This window comes from Oryctolagus cuniculus, chromosome 6 (assembly GCF_051225735.1).
Source record: "Oryctolagus cuniculus isolate XC-2025 breed Fujian yellow rabbit chromosome 6, ASM5122573v1, whole genome shotgun sequence".
In the NCBI taxonomy this organism is placed as follows: Eukaryota; Metazoa; Chordata; class Mammalia; order Lagomorpha; family Leporidae; genus Oryctolagus; species Oryctolagus cuniculus.
This window is the reverse complement of record NC_142872.1, coordinates 115,867,300-115,886,983: the sequence shown is the minus strand read 5'-3', so window position 1 is coordinate 115,886,983 and position 19,684 is coordinate 115,867,300. Positions and strand designations below refer to the sequence as shown.

The 19,684-nt window shown below is 38.5% G+C and overlaps 1 protein-coding gene across 7 annotated transcripts in view; it reads right to left on the bottom strand.

Moving 5' to 3' along the window:
- DECR1 (2,4-dienoyl-CoA reductase 1) overlaps positions 1–19,684 on the bottom strand; it is a 51,175-nt gene that overhangs the window by 18,406 nt on the left and 13,085 nt on the right. For 5 of the 7 annotated variants that reach the window (XM_070075850.2, XM_089335505.1, XM_089335502.1 and 2 more), the window contains 4 exons: positions 18,556–18,758; positions 16,680–16,737; positions 16,473–16,559; positions 15,428–15,575 (listed from right to left, as the gene is read on the bottom strand). In XM_070075850.2, the coding sequence (XP_069931951.2) occupies positions 15,428–15,575; positions 16,473–16,559; positions 16,680–16,737; positions 18,556–18,677 (415 nt within the window). In that variant the 5' untranslated portion in view covers positions 18,678–18,758. The remainder of the gene's footprint in view (positions 1–15,427; positions 15,576–16,472; positions 16,560–16,679; positions 16,738–18,555; positions 18,759–19,684) is intronic. The other 2 variants (XM_089335503.1, XM_089335504.1) reach the window with 1 other exon arrangement.

Below are 19,684 nucleotides of genomic sequence, written 5' to 3'. Positions count from 1 at the left end.
TCCACTGGAATATATCTCTTTTTAAGAGCCTTCAATTTAATTTTACTCATCTACAGAAAATAAAGGCCAAGTCCCTTAGCCTCAGCTCCTGACTCTCCAGGAATTATATGTCACATAGGAGAAACATCAAACTTCTCGTAATTCTTAAAACGCACACTTGAGCCATTGTTTACAGCTTTGATGACAATTAACCTTACTGACAATAATGGGAAGAAGAGGAACTTCCCTACCTTTGTGATGATGGTATAAAGGAAACCTGTGTTGGTCATTTTTCAGTAAGAGACCAGATTAAAACCTAAAAGCCATCAATGCTCTAAATATTATTCAAAGGAGGACCATATAATTTTTTAAATGGTTAAAACAAACATTTTGTAAAAGGGTATTACCTACTAATTAAAGTATTAATATATCCTATGGTTTTTAACACGATTTGGCTCCCAAATGTACACAGGACTTTAAAATACAAAGCCATAAGTACTAAGAGGGCAGAACTTGATCTGATCAATTTAAGTTATTGAAGGTATGCCTTCAAATGACAGTCATCATGATAGGATTGGTCCAGCTACTTTCTCTGCTTCCTGGCTTGCTATGTGATTCTTCTACACTTGCTCCAACCACCAATGGTATCCACTTCACACAGCTGAGGCCAAAGAAATGAGGCTACCTGACCCTGGACTTGAATCATAAACCAAAATAAACCACTTTCCTTCATACATAGCTTTTCTCAAGCAATTTGTTGTAGTAAAGAAAAAGCTGACTAATGCAATATAAACATATTTAAATATTTACTATAAATACATCCCTCACATAGGTTGCAAACTAGAAGTATAATTATAGTAATTTGTATCAGGGCTCTGTTTTTCTAATCCATTTTAATTATGGGTCATCAAATTTCAGAGACTTAATAGTCCCCTTATAAAACAAAATTCATATACTTGATAGTCCCCTCATAAAAGAGGTGGTAAAAAATATACTTACTGTGGAAGTAATTAGCATATTCATTAGCTCACCCTTACTGACCACTAGTCCTGGCGAGTGACTCTTCTTAACCCTTCACAAAACTGCTCATGCATCACTGCAACAACCCTAGGAAGGGAGCTCTCTTATTATCACCATTTTACAGAAGACATTAAGACACAGAGAGGAAATTTGCCCTTGCTCACAGGACAGGTAACAGTACAACCAGCATGCGACTAGTGAGTTTGGCTATGGAACCTACAATCTCAACCACTATGCAAGACTGCCTCTCCAAGAAATTTCTAATTACATCAAAAAGAAAAAGGATTTCCCTTCAAAAATCCCCAAATTTCCTTCCTTTACATTACCTTCACAAAACAACAAATGAAGGTACATAGTTGCTCCGAAAAATTTTAATAAGTGCGGTTAAAATCCAACCTGGTAAGATAATGCTAGGAAAAATTAATTTTAAAAGGATGCAGCTCAATAGGCTAATCCTCCACCTGCGGCACCGGCACACCGGGTTCTAGTCCCGGTCGGGGCACCGGTTTCTGTCCCAGTTGCCCCTCTTCCAGGCCTGCTGTCTGCTGTGGCCCGGCAGTGCAGTGAAGGATGGCCCAAGACCTTGGGCCCTGCACCCCATGGGAGACTAGGAAAAGCACCTGGCTTCTGCCTTCGGATCAGCACGGTGCGCCGGCCACGGCGGCCATTGGAGGGTGAACCAATGGCAAAAGGAAGACCTTTCTCTCTGTCTCTCTCTCTCTCACTGTCCACTCTGCCTGTCAAAAAAAAAAAAAAAAAAAAAAAAAAAAAGGATGTTACTGCTGCCAATGATAAATTTCAAAATATTACCATAAATGTATTTTATGGGGGAAGGTGATCTGGAGGGTGACTGCTACTGAGTAAGAGGTTTCCTTTTTGGAGGGAAGAAAATGTTCTTAAATCAATTGCACTGATGGCTGCACAATGCTGTGAATAGACTAATGACTGGACTGTACACTTAAATGGACGAATTGTATGGTATGTGAGTTATATCTCAACAAAGCTGCTCAAAGGGAAAACTGTGTATTCTAATATTCTTTAAATGCAGCCACTGTTCTAAAAAACCGTGGACATAATATAAGGAAATGCACCCATATGGTTCTTAAATAATTTAAAGTTACACAGTGTATACCTAGTACTTGCACTGTGGTCTAATAAGGAAGGCCTATTCTTCCTGCTTCTGGATCAAGCTGCATTTGCCTCTGCTCCAGCTGATCATGGCCAATGTCTGAACATTTTCTTTTTCCTCAAACAATATAGTGAAAAAACATAACTGGGTGCTCCAAGATGGCAGATTAAGGAGGGAGTGCACTGATAGTTTGGGAAAAGATAGTATAATAAAACTGGAGATACTGTAGTCTAAGGGAAGAGTTAGGGGAAAAAGTGCAGAGGAAACTCTTCCAGAACTAGTGAGACACGGTGGACCTACGTGGAGGTCAAGGGCGCCCACAGCTCGGGACCCCAGCCGCTGAGACTATGCACCAGAGCTGGAAAGGGAGGTGAGGCGAAACCACAGTAGCCCAAGACACTGGTGGAAAAGTGGTAGGAAGTGCCTAGAGGGAACGAGGCTTGAAGCCCCATGGGGGAAAGTTCACCAGGCTAACTAGAGGAGAGAAAAATAAATAAATAAAAGGGACCAGTACGGACACGATTCTCTCTCTCCACTCACCTTACAAAGGTGGGGAAAAGAATACAGCAGGTGCCATTTTGGACATATGTAACAGCTGAGCCAGCTCAGGGCTGTGCCCGCCCCCAGTCATGCAGAAAAACCTGACTCTGGTGGGGAGAAATAACAGGAGGTTAAGACATAGTGAATGTGTGGAGCTTATGGACTGGGACTGTAAAAAAAAAAAAAAAAAAAAAAGCAAAAACTGAGGGTGTGTGAGAGAACGCACATTATGGCTGAGACTTGAGTACGCTCTGTGAGAGATGCCACAAACTCGCTAACTTTGGCAACCTGGTGGGAGACATCGCAGAGGAATCTGAGCTTACTCTGAGGACTGCACAGATCCTTTGTGTGGTCCTTGGGATGGAGTAGACAAATATTATACCCACTGGGGCTAGCGTTTAAGCACTGATTGCCATTAAGGAGAAGGGCTCAGCTGAGCAGAATTACTTCACTTCTAAATAAAAAAAAAAAAAGAGAGAGAGAGAGAGAGAGAGAGAAGATTTACCACGCCTAACCTGGGTGTGTCACCTTTGGCACACCCTTAACCCTGAAGAACTGAACAGAGCTCTCTGGCCACACCCACCACAAGCCTCTAGAGATTCACTAAAAGCAGACAGAACACTTAATCTAGAGTCATAGCATAACGAGAAAAGCCACCACAATGAGGAAAAAAAAAAAACAAGGAAGAAATCCAAGAATATCTCCACAATGCCAAGCAACAAACGCAGAAACCAAGGAAATAAGAACAAGGAAGACATTATGACACCCTCAAATGAACATGACACTCCAATACAAGATTACAAAGATGATGAGATAGAAGAAATGCAAGATACAGATTTTAAAAAATTTATGATAAGAGCCGGCGCCGTGGCTCAATAGGCTAATCCTCCACCTTGCGGCGCCGGCACACCGGGTTCTAGTCCCGGTCGGGGCGCCGGATTCTGTCCCGGTTGCCCCTCTTCCAGGCCAGCTCTCTGCTATGGCCAGGGAGTGCAGTGGAGGATGGCCCAGGTGCTTGGGCCCTGCACCCCATGGGAGACCAGGAAAAGCACCTGGCTCCTGGCTCCTGCCAGGATCAGCGCGGTGCGCCGGCTGCAGCGGCGGCCATTGGAGGGTGAACCAGCGGCAAAGGAAGACCTTTCTCTCTCTGTCTCTCTCTCTCACTGTCCACTCTGCCTGTCAAAAAAAAAAAAAAAATTTATGATAAGAACATTTAGAAGCTACCAAAAACAAATTCTTGAACTACAGAAATCCATACTGGACAGGATAGAAAATCTCTCGTGAAAATGAAATCTTAAGGAAGAATCAAAATGAAATGAGAAATTTAGTAGAACATGAAATAGAGACATTGAAGAGAAATCATAATGAAATGAAGAATTCAATGGAACAAATGACAAACGCATTTGAGAGCCTTAAAAACAGAATCAGTGAGATAGAAGAGAGAATATCAGGACTTACAAGACAGAGCAGAGGAAAGTATACAGTCAAAATAAGAAAAGAAGAGGAAATTAGAAATCTAAAACATATTGTTGGGAATCTGCAGGATACTATTAAAAAAACCAACATTCGGGTTCTAGGAGTTCCTGAAGGCATGGAGAGAGAGAAAGGATTAGAAGGCCTTTTTAGTGAGATACTAGCACAAAACTACCCGGGTTTGGAGAAGGATAGAGACATCCAAGTACATGAAGCGCATAGAACCTTGAATAAACAAGATCAAAAGAGATCCTCACCATGACACATTATAATCACACTCACCACAGTGAAACATAAAGAAAAGATTCTAAAATGTACAAGAGAGAAATGTCAGATTACTCCAAGGATCTCCAATTAGACTTACAGCAGACTTCTCACCAGAAACACTACAGGCTAGGAAGGAATAGCAAAATATATCCCAGGTACTAAGAGAAAAAAGCTGCCATCCCAGAATATTATATCCTGCAAAGCTCTCATTTGTGAATGAAGGTGAAATAAAGAACATTCATAGCAAACAGAAATTGAAGGAATTTGCCACCACTCATCCAGCCCTGCAAAAGAAACTTAAAGATGTGTTACACACAGAAACACAGAAACACGACCATCAATACGAAAGAAGATAAAGGAAGAAAACCTCCCAGTAAAAGATCACAGGAAGTTCAAAGCATATATTAGAAATACCTTTGGGAAAATGGCAAGGCAATGGTACTACTTATCAATAGTCACACTGAATGTTAATGGCCTCAACTCTCCAGTTAAAAGACACAGACTGGCTGAATGGATTAAGGAACAAAATCCAACTATTTGCTGCCTACAAGAAACACATCTTTCCAACAAAGATGCATGCAGACTGAGAGTAAAATGTTCGAAAAAGATATTCCATGCGAACAGAAACCAAAAAAGAGCTGGCATAGCCATCTTAATATGAGACAAAATAAACTTTAACACAAAAATTGTTAAGAGAGACAAAGAGGGGCACTATGTAGTGATTAAGGGATCAATTCAACAGGAAGATGTAACTATTATAAATGCATATGCACCTAATTACAGGGCACCAGTGTATTTAAAAGATATGTTAAGTGACTTAAAGGGAGACTTAGACTCCAATACAATAGTATTGGGGGATTTCAATACTTTCAGCAATAGACAGATCAACCGGACAGAAGATCAACAAGGATGGCCGGTGCCGCGGCTCACTAGGCTAATCCTCCGCCTGCATCACCGGCACTCCAGGTTCTAGTCATGGTTGAGGTGCTGATTCTGTCCCAGTTGCTCCTCTTCCAGTCCAGCTCTCTGCTGTGGCCCGGGAAGGCAGTGGAGGATGGCCCAAGTGCTAGGGCCCTAGAACCGCATGGGAGACCAGGAGGAAGCACCTGGCTCCTGGCTTCTGATCGGTGCAGCATGCAAGCCATAGCGGACATTTGGGGGGTGAATCAATGGAAGGAACACTTTCTCTCTGTCTCTTTCTCTTACTGTCTAACTCTACCTGTCAAAAAAAAAAAAAAAAGAAGAAGAAGAAGATCAACGAGGAAACAACAGATTTAATAGATTTAATTGACATTATAGCCCAAATGGATCTAACAGATATCTACAGAACTTTTCACCCTACACTAAAAGAATTCACATTCTTCTCAACAGTACATGGAACCTACTCTAGGACTGACCACATACTAGGCCATAGAGCAAGTCTCAGCAAATTCAAAAGAACTGAAATCATACCAAGCAGCTTCTCAGGACAGTGGAATGAAGCTGGAAATTAGCAACTCAGGAATCCCTAGAGCATATGCAAACACATGGAGACTAAACAACATGCTCCTGAATGAACACTGGGTCATAGAAGAAATCAAAAGAGAAATCAAATACTTTCTGGAAGTAAATGAGTATAACAACACAACATATCAAAACTTATGGGATATTGCAAAAGCAGTGTTAAGAGAAAAGTTTATAGCAATAGCTACCTTATCAAGAAATTGGAAAGGCACCAAACAAATGAGTTATCAATGCATCTCAAGGATCTAGAAAAACTGCAGCAAACCAGATCCAAAACTAGTAGGAGAAGAGAAATATTAAAATTAGAGAAGAAATCAACAGGATTGAATCCAAAAAAAAAAATTACAAAAGATCAGCCACACGAAGAGCTGGTTTTTTTTTTGAAAAAATAAACAAAATTGACACACCATTGTGTGTGGATTTCCACATGCAGAAGCATGAAGCAAGACCCTACCTTACACCTTACACAAAATTCCATTCAACATGGATTAAAGATCTAAATCTACGCCCCAACACCATCAAATTATTAGAGAACATTGGAGAAACTCTGCAAGATATGGGCACAGGCAAAGACTTCTTGGAAAACACCCGAGAGGCATAGGCAGTCAAAGCCAAAATTAACAATAGGGATTACATCAAACTGAGAAGTTTCTGTACTGCAAAACAGTCAGGAAAGTGAAGAGGCAACCAACAGAATGAGAAAAAAATATTTGCAAATTATGCAATAGATAAAGGATTAATAACCAGAATCTACAAAGAAATCAAGAAACTCCACAACAAAAGAAACAACCTACTTAAGAGATAGGCCAAGGACCTCAATAGACAGTTTTCAAAAGAGGAAATCCAAATGGCCAACAGACACATGAAACAATGTTCAGGATCACTAGCAATCAGGGAAATGCAATACAATACCACAATGAGGTTTCACCTCACCCTGGTGAGAATGGCTCACATTCAGAAATCCACCAACAACAGATGCTGGCGAGGAGGTGGGGAAAAAGGGACACTAACCCACTGTTGGTGGGAATGCCACTGGTAAAGCCACTATGGAAGTCAGTCTGGAGATTCCTCAGAAACCTGAAGATAACCCTACCATACAACCCAGCCATCCCACTTCTTGGAATTTACCCAAAGGAAATTAAATTGGCAAATAAAAAAGCTGTCTGCACCTTAATGTTTATTGCAGTTCAATTCACAATAGCTAAGACCTGGAATCAACCTAAATGCCCATCAACAGTAGACTGGATAAAGAAATGATAGTAAAAAAAAAAAATGAAATCTGATCATTTGCAACAAAATGGAGAAATCTGGAAAACATTATGCTGAGTGAATTAAGCCAGTCCCAAAGGGACAAATATCATATGTTCTCCCTGATTGGTGACAACTAACCGAGCACCAAAAAGGAAACCTGTTGAAGTGAAATGGACACTATGAGAAACGTGACTTCATTAGCCCTTGTCCTGACTGTTCATGAACAACTTAATACTTTATCCCTTTCAGTATTTTTTTATTCTACCTAAGGCTTCCACAGCCTTGGCAGATCATGACAAGAGCCTAGGGTGATTACGGATGCCATAAACAAGAGTGTCAATTGCTAAATCAACAACAGGAGTCACTGTGCACTTACTCCCCATGTAGGATCTCTATCCTTAATGTGTTGTACTATGTGAATTAACAGTATAATTAGTACTCAAACAGAACTTTACACTTTGTGTTTCAGTGTGGGTGCAAACTGTTGAAATCTTTACTTATTATATACTAAACTGATCTTCTGTATATAAAGATAATTGAAAATGAATCTTGATGTGAATGAGATGGGATGGTTGTGGGTGGGAGGGAGGTTATGGGGGGAAAAGCCACTGTAATCCAAAAGCTATACTTTGGAAATTTATATTTATTAAATAAAAGTTAAAAAAAGAAAGAATATAACTGAAAGAGTGTTAAATACATACTAGTCACCTTCTTTATAGAGGTCTGTACAAAGTTTTACTGCATAAACAAAACAACATCTGTGTGTTTATTATAGGAAATGGTGGAGAAACAATGGAAAGTATTTATCAGAGAGGCAGAGGGATATAAAATATATATAAATATATTTTGAAGTTTATTTTGATGTTTACAATTCATACATCATATACTCCAGGAGAACAGCAAGATGAATAAAATCTTGTGTTTTCTGATAATTTAACTGAATTGTAAGAACAGTATTTTACATTGTTAAATGCTTCCAAGGTGTCTGGCCTTGAAAACTATTTCTTCATATTCACTGACTGTAAGGGTCTTTTCTTTTTTATTCCTTCTCTATTCAGTTATTTACATTTATTCTTCTCTTCCTCCTTCACAGACTAATGGTAAGATTACTTCAGGCATAATTCCAATAATGTGCATCCTAATCATAATGCCTTTTATAGACATTTCCTAATTACTTCCCTTTACTCCCCCTCACTTTACATGATTAACCTACAATGATTAACCTGCCTCTGTCCCCAACACAAGCTCCATATGACTCAAACTTCCTTATTTTGTTTCTATCCCTTACTCAGATTTCCCTGATGCTCTTTAAAATTATTTCCACCAAATTCTTTAAATTATCTAAATGACCATATGTCATTCCCACAGATGAAGAAGCACGTGGATATCTGTAAAGCAATTCATATCTTTCATGAAGCTTTCATATCTAATGTTTTGTGCTACTAAATATTAGAATAGGCATTTACCATCAAATACATTTTACTTATAAGAAATCTGAGCCATAATAAAAGCATGATGACTTCCTAACTGTCCAAATATACAGTGTAAACTATGTGACCTTTATAAGAACAAAAGTACTGTTCCTTTTTTATTCTCTATTTAACCACAGTGAAAAAAAATTTAATAGTGTAAATCATCAATTCTAATAGTAATAATATTTAGAAAACCATAGCTTCTCATCTGTAAAGCAAGTATTAAAAATATCCACCTCATATATTTAAAAAAGACTAACTCTATGCCTTAGTTTTAACCCTTATCTATAATTAGGAATACAACAGCACTTACTTTAGAGGGTCATTGAAAGCATTAAGTGAGTTACTAAATGTTTATCATTTGGAACATCTATGTAAAATAAGCACTCACTAAAAGTTGTTTAGAAAAAGAAAGAAGAAGGACTGAGGAAGGAGGAAACCAGGAATGGATTAAATTTAGAGCACATTTTTATGAATAAATGTTTTGATTTTTGCTTATTCTGTTCTTCAATACCTATTGTATTCTATGTCTTCATTTAGTAACTGTAGAACTTACAGCAATCATTGCAAAATGTTTATGCAGTTCATAAGGAAGGAATTCTAGGTCCATGGTATAAAGTAATCCAACAGACTCAATCACCAAAGCTAGTTACCAAAAACGTTAATATCTGGGTAGGCTGCTATACAGTTTTAATGATATATGAAAAAGAAGCAAGTACTTCTTGGATAAGACCTCAGAAGCACAGGCAATAAAGGCAAAAATGGACAAATGGGATTATGTCAAGCTAAGAAGATTCTGCACAGTTAAGGAAACACTCAACAAAGTCCAGAGGCAATCAACAGAATGAGGAAAATATTTGCAAACTACACATTTGATAAAGGATTAATGTCAATGTATATATAAGAAGCTCAAGAAACTCAACAACAACAAAACAAGCAATCCAGTAAAGAAAAGGACTAAGGATATGAACAATTTTCAAGGGATGAGTACAAATTACCAACAGACACATGAGAAGATGCTCAGAATCACTAGCCAACAGGGAAATGCAAATAAAAACCACAATAAGGTTTCACCTCACCCCAGCTGGAATGACTATGATACAAAAATCAAAAAATAACAAATTTAGGTCCAGCATGGTGGTGTAGCCACCTGAGGTGTCAGCATCCTATATGGGCACCAGTTCAAGTCCCAGCTACTCCACTTCCAATCCAGCTCTTTACTATAGCCTGGGAAAGCAGTAGAAGATGGCCCAAGTCCATGGGCCACTGCACCTATATGGGAGACCTAGAAGCAGCTCCTGGCTCCTTGCTTCAGATCAGCACAGCTTTGGCCATTGCGGCCATCTGGGGAGTGAACCAGAGGGTGGAAGTCGTCTTCTCTCTCTCTCTCTCAGCCTCTGCCTTTTTAACTCTGCCTTTCAAATAACTAAAGCCTTTAAAAAATAACAAATGCTGGCAATGATATGGGGAAAATGGTACGCTAATACACTGTTTGTGGAAATGTAAACTAGTACAACCATTATGGAAGACAGCATGGGGATTCCTCAGAAATCTGAAAATAGATCTACCAGATGACCCAGTCATTCCACTCCTGGGAATTTACCCAAAGGAAATGAAATCAGTATTTGAAAGAGTTATCTGTACCCCCATGTTTATAGCAGCTCAACTAACTCACAATAGCTAAGATACAGAATCAACCTAGATGAATACCTGAAAAGGAATTCAGAAGAATGATATAAGATTACTCAAAAACAATGAAAAGCAAATTCATGAGTTAAAGAAATCCATACACAACATGGATGAAAAATTTTGCTGGGAGATAGATATTGAAGAGAAATCAAACTAATATAATACAAATGAAGAATCCAATATGCTAAATAAAAAATACAGTGGCAAGCCTTAACAGATTTGGTGAGGCAGAAAAAAGGCTAGGCTATCTGAGCAAGAAGACAAATCTTTGGTAATATCAATATCTCAAAAAAAAATACAGGAAGGAGGAAGGCAGTTGGGAGCATGGGTGGGAGAGAGGTTAGGGTGGGGAGTATCATTATGCTCTTAAATCTCCATATATGAAATTTATTTACCTTACATAAACAAAAAATTTTTAAAAATGAATAACCAGTAAGTCTGTTGAAGTATGTTCAATTAACATCTGTGATACCTACTCCTTGAAATATTGTTTGCTCTTATCTGAAGTTCATATTTGACTATCTTATATTTTATCAAGAAATGCAACTTGGGATGAATATTCAGATAACCTGCTCTTATGAAGTGAGCAACACACAATAGTAACATTTTGAGAGTAGATTCACATAGGATACAATGATTTAACGATATGAGAAAGAGTAAATTAACGAAGCTATAGATGGAAAGTAAGTATGTACTTTCCAAAAGGTCTTTTTCCAAGTACACCATTAATTATTTTTCTGAGAGTAAACATTTCCAGAAGTTCTGGTTATCCATCACTCTTCTGGTTTGTACTGAATTCCATTTAAGAAGGTTCCCAAACCTATTGGATTATTCAGTAGTCTTGAAATTGCTGTTGTTTGATTCTGATTCATGTAATATGCAATTGATCTACAACAAATAAATTTCACAGTGACCTGTTTAAAAAGAGAGAAGAAAAGAAATTCATGGCTCCCAGCCTCAGGCAGGCCCAGGAGATTGGAAATCTGTCTTTTCTTTCTCTCTCTCTCTCACTCTAATAAATAAAATGAATCAGTAAAACATTTTTTAAAAAAAATGAATTACAGACTAAATGGTAAAATTGAAAACTATGAAACTTCTAAAAAATGCAGATACTATTTATGAATGGTATGTTAGGCCAATAATTCTCAGACAGTTCTTAAAAAACAAAAGAAGGAACAAAAGAACGAAAAAGTACCTACATTGGACAGTATCAAACTTAAAAACTTTTCCTCTTCAGAAAATACTGCTAAGGACATGAAAAGATAAGACACAGATTAGGAACAAAATAAGTGCAAAATGTATAGAGTGGAATAAAAAATCTTTCAATTCAAAAGCAAGAATACAAAAAAAAAAACAATTTTCAAAATAGACAAAAGATTTGAACAAATTTACTTCATCATAAAATAGATGCAAGTGATGAGTAAGTACATGAAAAGAAGCTCAGCATCATTAGTCATTAGGAAAAATATGCCAGCATCATACATGAGAAGCCACTGTAGAACTCCAGAATGGTTAAAATGTAAAAAATAAATAAATAAAAAATATAAAACCTAACAATAGCAAGTGTTGGCAAGGAGGAAGAGAAACTGAAATTTATGCACAGCTGTTGGGGATACAATACAGACAATCTGGGAAATAGTTTGGCAGATTTATCTAATTTATAAGTTTTTCTTCTCATCAAAAAACACTGCTAAGGAAATGAAAAGGCAAATCATAGACTGGGAAGCAACATCCTAAATAGTGTACTAGAACTAAACCATTTGGTTTTACCTCCATTTTAGCAAATAAAAAATTCTCTGTTAAAGCTATAATGTGGGGCTGGTGCTGTGGCATAACAGGTAAAGCTGCTGCTGGTGGTGCTGACATTCCATATGGGCACTGGTTCAAGTCCTGGATGCTCCATCTCCAGTTCAGCTCCCTGCTTATGTGCCTAGGAAAGCAGTAGAAAATGGCATAAGTGCTTGGACCCCTGCACCCACGTGGGAGACCTGGAAGAAGCTCCTGGCTCCTGGCTTCAACCTGGCCCAACACTAGTCATTGCAGCTCTTGGGGGAATGACCCAGTGGATGGAAGATCTGTCTTTCCCTCCTTCTCTCTATAACTCTGCCTTTCAAATTAAAAAAAAAAATTCCATTTAACAAAGCTAACTTATACATTGATTTACTTTTTCTTTTTCTTTTTTTTTTTAATTTATTTGACAGGTAGAGTTACAGACAGTGAGAGAGAGAGACAGAGAGAAAGGTCTTCCTTCCATTGGTTCACTCCCCAAATGGCTGCAACGGCCAGCACACTGTGCCGATCCAAAACCAGAAGCCAGGTGCTTCTTCCTGGTCTCCCATGCGGGTGCAGGGGCCCAAGCACTTAGGCCATCCTCCACTGCCCTCCCCGGCCACAGCAGAGACTGGACTGGAAGAGGAGCAACCAGGACTAGAACCCGGCTCCCATATGGGATGACAGCACTGCAGGTAGAGGATTAACCAAGTGAGCCATGCACCAACCCCTCTTTTTTTAAGATTTTATTTCTTTATTTGAGAGGCAGAGTTAGAGAGAGAGGGAGAGACAGAGAGAAAGGTCTTCCTTCCATTGGTTCACTCTCCAAATGGCCACAATGGCCAGTGCTGTGCCGATCCAAAGCCAGGAGCCAGGAGCTTCTTCCTGGTCTCCCATGTTGCTGCAGGGGCCCAAGCACTGGGCCATCTTCCACTGCTTTCCCAGGCCATAGCAGAGAGCTGGATTGGAAGAGGGGCAGACGGGACTAGAACCGGCGCCCATATGGGATGCCAATGCTGCAGGCGAAGGATTAACCTACTGTGCCACGGCCCCAGCCCCCACTTTTTCTTTATTTATATTTAGGTTTACAATTTTCTTGGATTTCAGACTGTTTCCCTATTGTAAATATAAAGTACTTGGGTTGCAAAGAGTATTATTGGTATGGACTGAATGTATTCTTATGTTGAAACCCTAATCTCCAAGTTACCTTTTAGCTTGCCCTTATATTCCCTAGATGACTGCCCAGATGTTAACTTGACTGACATCCTAGATGCTGGACCACCTTACATATTTATGCTCACAGACCACCATTGATTACTGCCCCCTGAAGTGACTTTCAGGTTACTCCCACTGATACGCTTGAGAGACCACTAACACTTGAGGTTCCTAACTTTTGATCTAACACCAGATTAGATTGAACTCTCCTCAACTCAGTGGACCAAGTTCTCCAAGTGCTGTCAGGTTATAGCATCAATAACTGACAGTAATCTTCAAAGACTAAAAACTGGCTTCTATATTTCAAAAATTCTTATCTAATATATTTTTAATGAAGGCCATAGAATTTTAATCCAATTTGATGAATAAAAATAGATCAAAGTCGATGTTAAAATGAAAGACAATAATGAGAAAAGAAGAAAGACAGAAATCAAGGGGCCCAGAGATGGGCAAGGGAAGTAATAAAAGTAACAATGAGGCAGAGAGAGGCAAGCGAGGAGAGAGACAGAAGAAGAGAGAAATACAGACCAGAAATGAAGAGAATACAGAGACATAAGCAATAGGTGTGGAGAAGCAAAATTCACACAGAGCAGACACCAGGGAAAGACACAGAGATCAAGATTCTTTGTATAGACAGGACAAGAAAGGAGTCAGCCCATTTTCCCTGATGTCCCATGCCAAGCTTATCCATCCTTCCCTGCTCCCCTCCCCCCCAAAAAAATAAATAAATCAAGCTTGACCCAAACTCTAAATCTAAATCATATCTACCTTGCTGCAGTGGAAATGAGTGATGAGGGGACTTCAACTTAAATGGCACATGGAGGAAGGATGGAAGCTGTTAGCACCAAAAGAAACAAGGCTAGTGCCTCTCTAGCATCCTCTGCTTTTCTAAATCTGTTCTTAAGCTACTTCAAAGATTTGCCATGCTGCACAGAATTTGAACCTCTTAAGGCACAGAGGTAGGAGTCAGACAGCTCCAGGCCAATTTTCCTCCCCACTAGCACCAAAAGACAGTCTCTGAAAAGCATGAGGATTCTTCTTCCTGATCCTTATTCAGAATGCTCTCCACCCTCTCTGACAAAAATACCTTCATTCTTCAAGTCCTAACCTCAAATTACTCAGAGACAGTCTTGTATACGTCTGGGCTTCATGCATGTACCATGGCGCCTGGTTCACAAAAAGTCATCAGTCTGATAAGTGAATAAATGCACACTAGGTCTAGACATATAAGTATGCCCACATATGCATATATTACACATGCTTACTGTTTATACACACATGAACTTTTATAAGGAAGTTGTTCACAGTATAACAAAAATACTAACAAACAAAAGTTCTTCCCATAACTTCTCCATCAACCTATTCTCCCTCAAATGTTCTGACATCCGTGTTCACTGATATCATCATCCAAACCATGCATTCCAGCTAAGGACTCTCATCTAACACGTAAGGCCTGTAGACCTTATGTTCTAATTGCTTCCTACTTTACCTACCAAGCCATCTATCTGCATGCCAAAAGAAGTACCAAACCCACTTGAATGGGTCTCCTATATTTTTCATTCCCCACATTGTTGCCATTAACCTTTCCAATCAAGTCATATTCTTCATCAGACATCCTCAATAGAATTCCAAAAGGAAATATCTTCCCATTTAACAGAAAATATCCTATTTTGGTATTGGAAAATTTCCCAAGTATATCCAACCCATTCCCCAAAATCATTTCTTGCCCTTCTCTCTTCCCATCTCTAACCATATAAACTTTCTCATCATTCTCTAAATGCTTTGGGTTTCCCTTTGAACAAGCCTCTGCCCATGAACATTCACATTTCCTTTCCCTCCTCTTTTTCCACATTTAGGACTTAGACAATTCAGCTGAAAGCACTACATCCCTCAATATAACCACCAACCCCAGGGAGAGTCAATCATTCCTGCCTATGTATTTCCAATGCTCTTCAATCATGTATTTGTTATAACTTGTATCATAATCGAGGTGATAACTTAATTATCTTTGTTTGCCATTACATTGTGACTTGTGCAAGTACAGGCTCTCATAGGGCTTGATACAGAACTTAACTCACAGTAGAAGCTCAATAAACATGCAAAGAATAAATAAACATACCTTTCTGTGCTTTAATTAGTTGCTTTCCAATTTCTAGCGTCACATAGGCCGTGCCATTTAGAACTATGTCACTTATCGTCTTCCAAGCATTAGGAGACAGTCTTTCAGAGGGGGAAATAAAATTTCCTGCTGCATTGTTTATCACGATCTAACAAGTGAATAACAAAGGTTATAGAAACTGGCATGAGGAAGAATGTTCTCCCTCTAGGACTTTTATTTCTGAAACTATTAATACAAAACAATACAATAAAATTTCATTCAGCTTTGTTATCTGAATCTGTGACAGTCTCTTGTTATTTACCAAATTTCAAAATCCTGACCCCTGTCTTTAAGTTAGAATAGACTCTATTATTAAGAAAACAAATACAGATTGATCACATTTACCATGTGAATATATTTTAAGGAATCTCAAGAAATGCATTTTAACATCCAGTGTTATTTTAGTTTCACTGATCCAATAAAACTCTTGCTTAGTGACCTTCACTATCAAAAAATATTCTGAGTAGCTCCATGGCAGATTCAATATTACTGGTCAATCTCAAAATATCTTTAACATTAAAAAGTGCTTTCTTTGAAGCTAATGGAAGAAATGACTTCTCTCCAAAGAATGAACCAAACAACAGCAAAATATCCATGCATATCTCAGGTATTATAAAGAGAAATTCAGAATTTCTTATATTTTACTTGTTTGTATTATAAGAGAGAGAATCAAAATTATTAGGAAAATCAGAGCATACATCATTTAAATTAGATATTGTGCTCTTGGATAACTGCTCTTGTTATTTCACAATCTTATTAAATAAAGTGAAATCCAGTTTGTTCTATAATTATAAATGCACCCTTTAAATATTCCTAAAAGGAAGTAGTGCAGTCCACCTAAACTGCTGCCTGCTTTAAATGGAGTTGGCATTTTCCCAGAGACAGAAAACAGGTGTTTCTCAGCACAACACTCGCTCACATCAATATTTTACATCCTTTGTGCATCTTGATGGGTGTTATCCACATCAAACACCTCACACTTTGGCCTCATCACAATTGTACTTACATTGGGATGCCCTGCTACTTTGATCAGTTCTGACACTGCGTTCTGAACCATGTTAGGATCCCTCACATCACACTGAACGGCATGAACCTGAAAATAAAGCAGAAAAAGCATCCTATATTTTTCAGACTTCCTAAGGCAGAAATATGTGTGAAATATTTAAATATAATAATTGTTAAATCCACATTAAATGACTGATTTTTAATGTACCTTATTTCCAGTCTGAGAAGAAATTTGTTCTGCAGTAGCTTTCAAAACATCAACATTCCTGGAAATAAGTACAAGGTATTTTACATGAGTTCTAAAATGACTTCATATTTTATTTTCTTTTTAGTTCCCTAAATTAAAGAACTCAGAGAATCTACAGCTTAAAGAAAAGAATTTATGAGAAAGCATAAAAGTTGAATCAATACACAAATTGGGGGCTGGTGCTGTGGCTTACTAGGCCAAGCCTCCACCTGTGTGTGGTATGGGCATCTCATATGGGCTCCAATTTGTGTCCACACTGCTTCTCTTCGATCCAGCTCTTTGCTAATGGCATGGGAAAACAGTGGAAGGTCCAAGTACTTGGGCCCCCGCATCTGTGTGGGTGGCCTAGATGAAGGTTCTGGTTTCAGATCAGCCCAGCTCTGGCCTTGTGGCCATTTGGGGAGTGAACCAGCGGATGGAAGAGATTTTTCTCTGTCTCTCTCTCTCTCTCTGTAATTCTACCTCTGAAATAAATAAAATCTTTAAAAAAATATACAAATCAGTTTTTTTTTTTTTTTTTTTTTTTGACAGGCAGAGTGGACAGTGAGAGAGAGAGACAGAGAGAAAGGTCTTCCTTTGCCGTTGGTTCACCCTCTAATGGCCGCCGCGGCCTGCGCGCTGCGGCCGGCACACCACGCTGATCCGATGGCAGGAGCCAGGAGCCAGGTGCTTTTCCTGGTCTCCCATGGGGTGCAGGGCCCAAGCACCTGGGCCATCCTCCACTGCACTCCCTGGCCACAGCAGAGAGCTGGCCTGGAAGAGGGGAAACCGGGACAGAATCCGGCGCCCCGACCGGGACTAGAACCTGGTGTGCCGGTGCCGCAAGGCGGAGGATTAGCCTAGTGAGCCGCGGCACCGGCCAACAAATCAGTTTTAATAAATTCAATGTCTAAAAATTAAATTCAAATAATTTTATACATCTGATACTAATTATTTCATTAGTCACTTGTAAACCAGTTATTATAGCATTATCTACTCATAGCTTTAAATTATTTCCTTGATTATAATCATTGTATCTGCTCTTTTGCCCAAGCCAGCTTTACAAAGAAAACACATTCATGGTATAATGTCAGCAGGTCTTAGATCAAATTTAAAGTTTCAAATAATCTATACACATTCAGAGTCATATCCTTGAGAGAAACACAAAAATAAATCATGAATTTATATAGTAGGAAAATGAAAATACTGCAAAACTCTTGGAAACATTACAATATAAAAACACAAAAGTTCTGGCCAATTTACATTTGTGAATGACATAGTGACTATTGTTCAGATGACTATTTGGCCCACATAAATTTTACACCATTCAAAATCAGAGAAAAGGATGGATTTTCCTGACATCTTGAAAGCTCCAGACTTACACAGTCATAGAGTGTCAGATATGCCTAAATAAGAACTTCCTTCTACATGGTAACACCCTTTCTATATTCACCACAATAGATGTTCTGAAAAATCTGTCCAACTTACAGAAAATAGGAGTACATCAAATATCCTAGTACAAAGTTAGTTATCAATTGATGCAGTAAAAGAATCACTTCTACTGAAAACAAAGCAGTCTCAATGTAGTATGTTTAAACCTCATCTTCATGAGCAGAAAAAACAATAAGCTATCACTCAATTTGGGAAATGTTAACATCATCAGCTCCATAATGTCACTACTTCTATCAACTCCATTTATAACTAACTTTTTCCAGGGAGGTCTGTTTAAACAATCTAAAGAATACAAGCATTTCATATAGGATTAAGATGTAAATCAACGCCTCTGGCACCTGTTTTCAATGGTACAGCACAGTTTCTTCTGTAGACTTTCAGCAAGTGGCTCAAGAGACTGACTTACCTGCTGGCTATCACACACTGAGCACCCAGGCTGGACAGGAAGGTCGTCATTGCTTTCCCAAGGCCAGTACCTCCCCCGGTAATGAATGCAACTTTTCCTTGAAAACTATTGGGTGGTAGCATCACTTTTTGAACTGGTGGAAAGAATTTAGCCTGGGAAGCTTCAATGTTTTGATATAATATCTTTGTCCCATAACTGAAAAACTAAAAAAAATAAAAAAAAAAGAATTGACATTTGCTCACAGGTACTTCCATAATAGAGATGAATTTTTTTAAACTTATTCTTTAAAATTAATCAAAGTTTTGGATTAATACAAACTGCAAACATATAAAATTATATTTAATCATTTATGCTTTGTCTTTCTGAATGTTATGTTACATAATGAAATGGTTTTCAAAAATGGGCTTCAGAATTCCATGGTATGAGATAGAATTTTCTTTCTAGTAATAAATACTTCAAGTTATTTAAGCTCTCTGTGTCTCCATTGCTTCATCTAGAAAGAGATAAAGGAACAATAAAAGAACCCTCTTCACAGGATACTGTGAAGATTATACGAGTTATCATAAGTAAAGCACTCAGAGCAATGCAGGGCACACAGTAAGCACCCTAAAAATGTGAGCTTTACTCTTTGCAGATGTTTTGCTTAAATTTAACTTAATTTTTGTTAATTTATGTGAAAGGCAGAGAGACAGACTGAGAGACAGATAACACACACACATACACACACACACAAACACACACAGATTTTCCATCTGCTGGTTCAAGCCAGGAACTCAATTGAGGTCTCTCATGTGAGTGACAGGAACTCCAGTGCTAGAGCATCACATGCTGCCTCCACATGTACGCATCAGCAGGAAGCTGGAATTGGAAGCGGAGCCAGGGTTCAAACCCAGGAACTCTGATGTGGGATACAGGCACCCAACACAGCATCTTTATCACTGTGCCAAATGCCCAGCCCTAACTTTAACTTTAAAAATTCACATAAAGCATCTTTGTCTTTTAACAGCAATAATTTAAATAAAATCACAATTCATCTTTGAATCACTTAAGAAAATTATTTTAAAATTCTTTTTAAAGCTTACTAAATCAAAGACCTCTTCTTATATTTTCTCCTGGCCAATGAACTTAG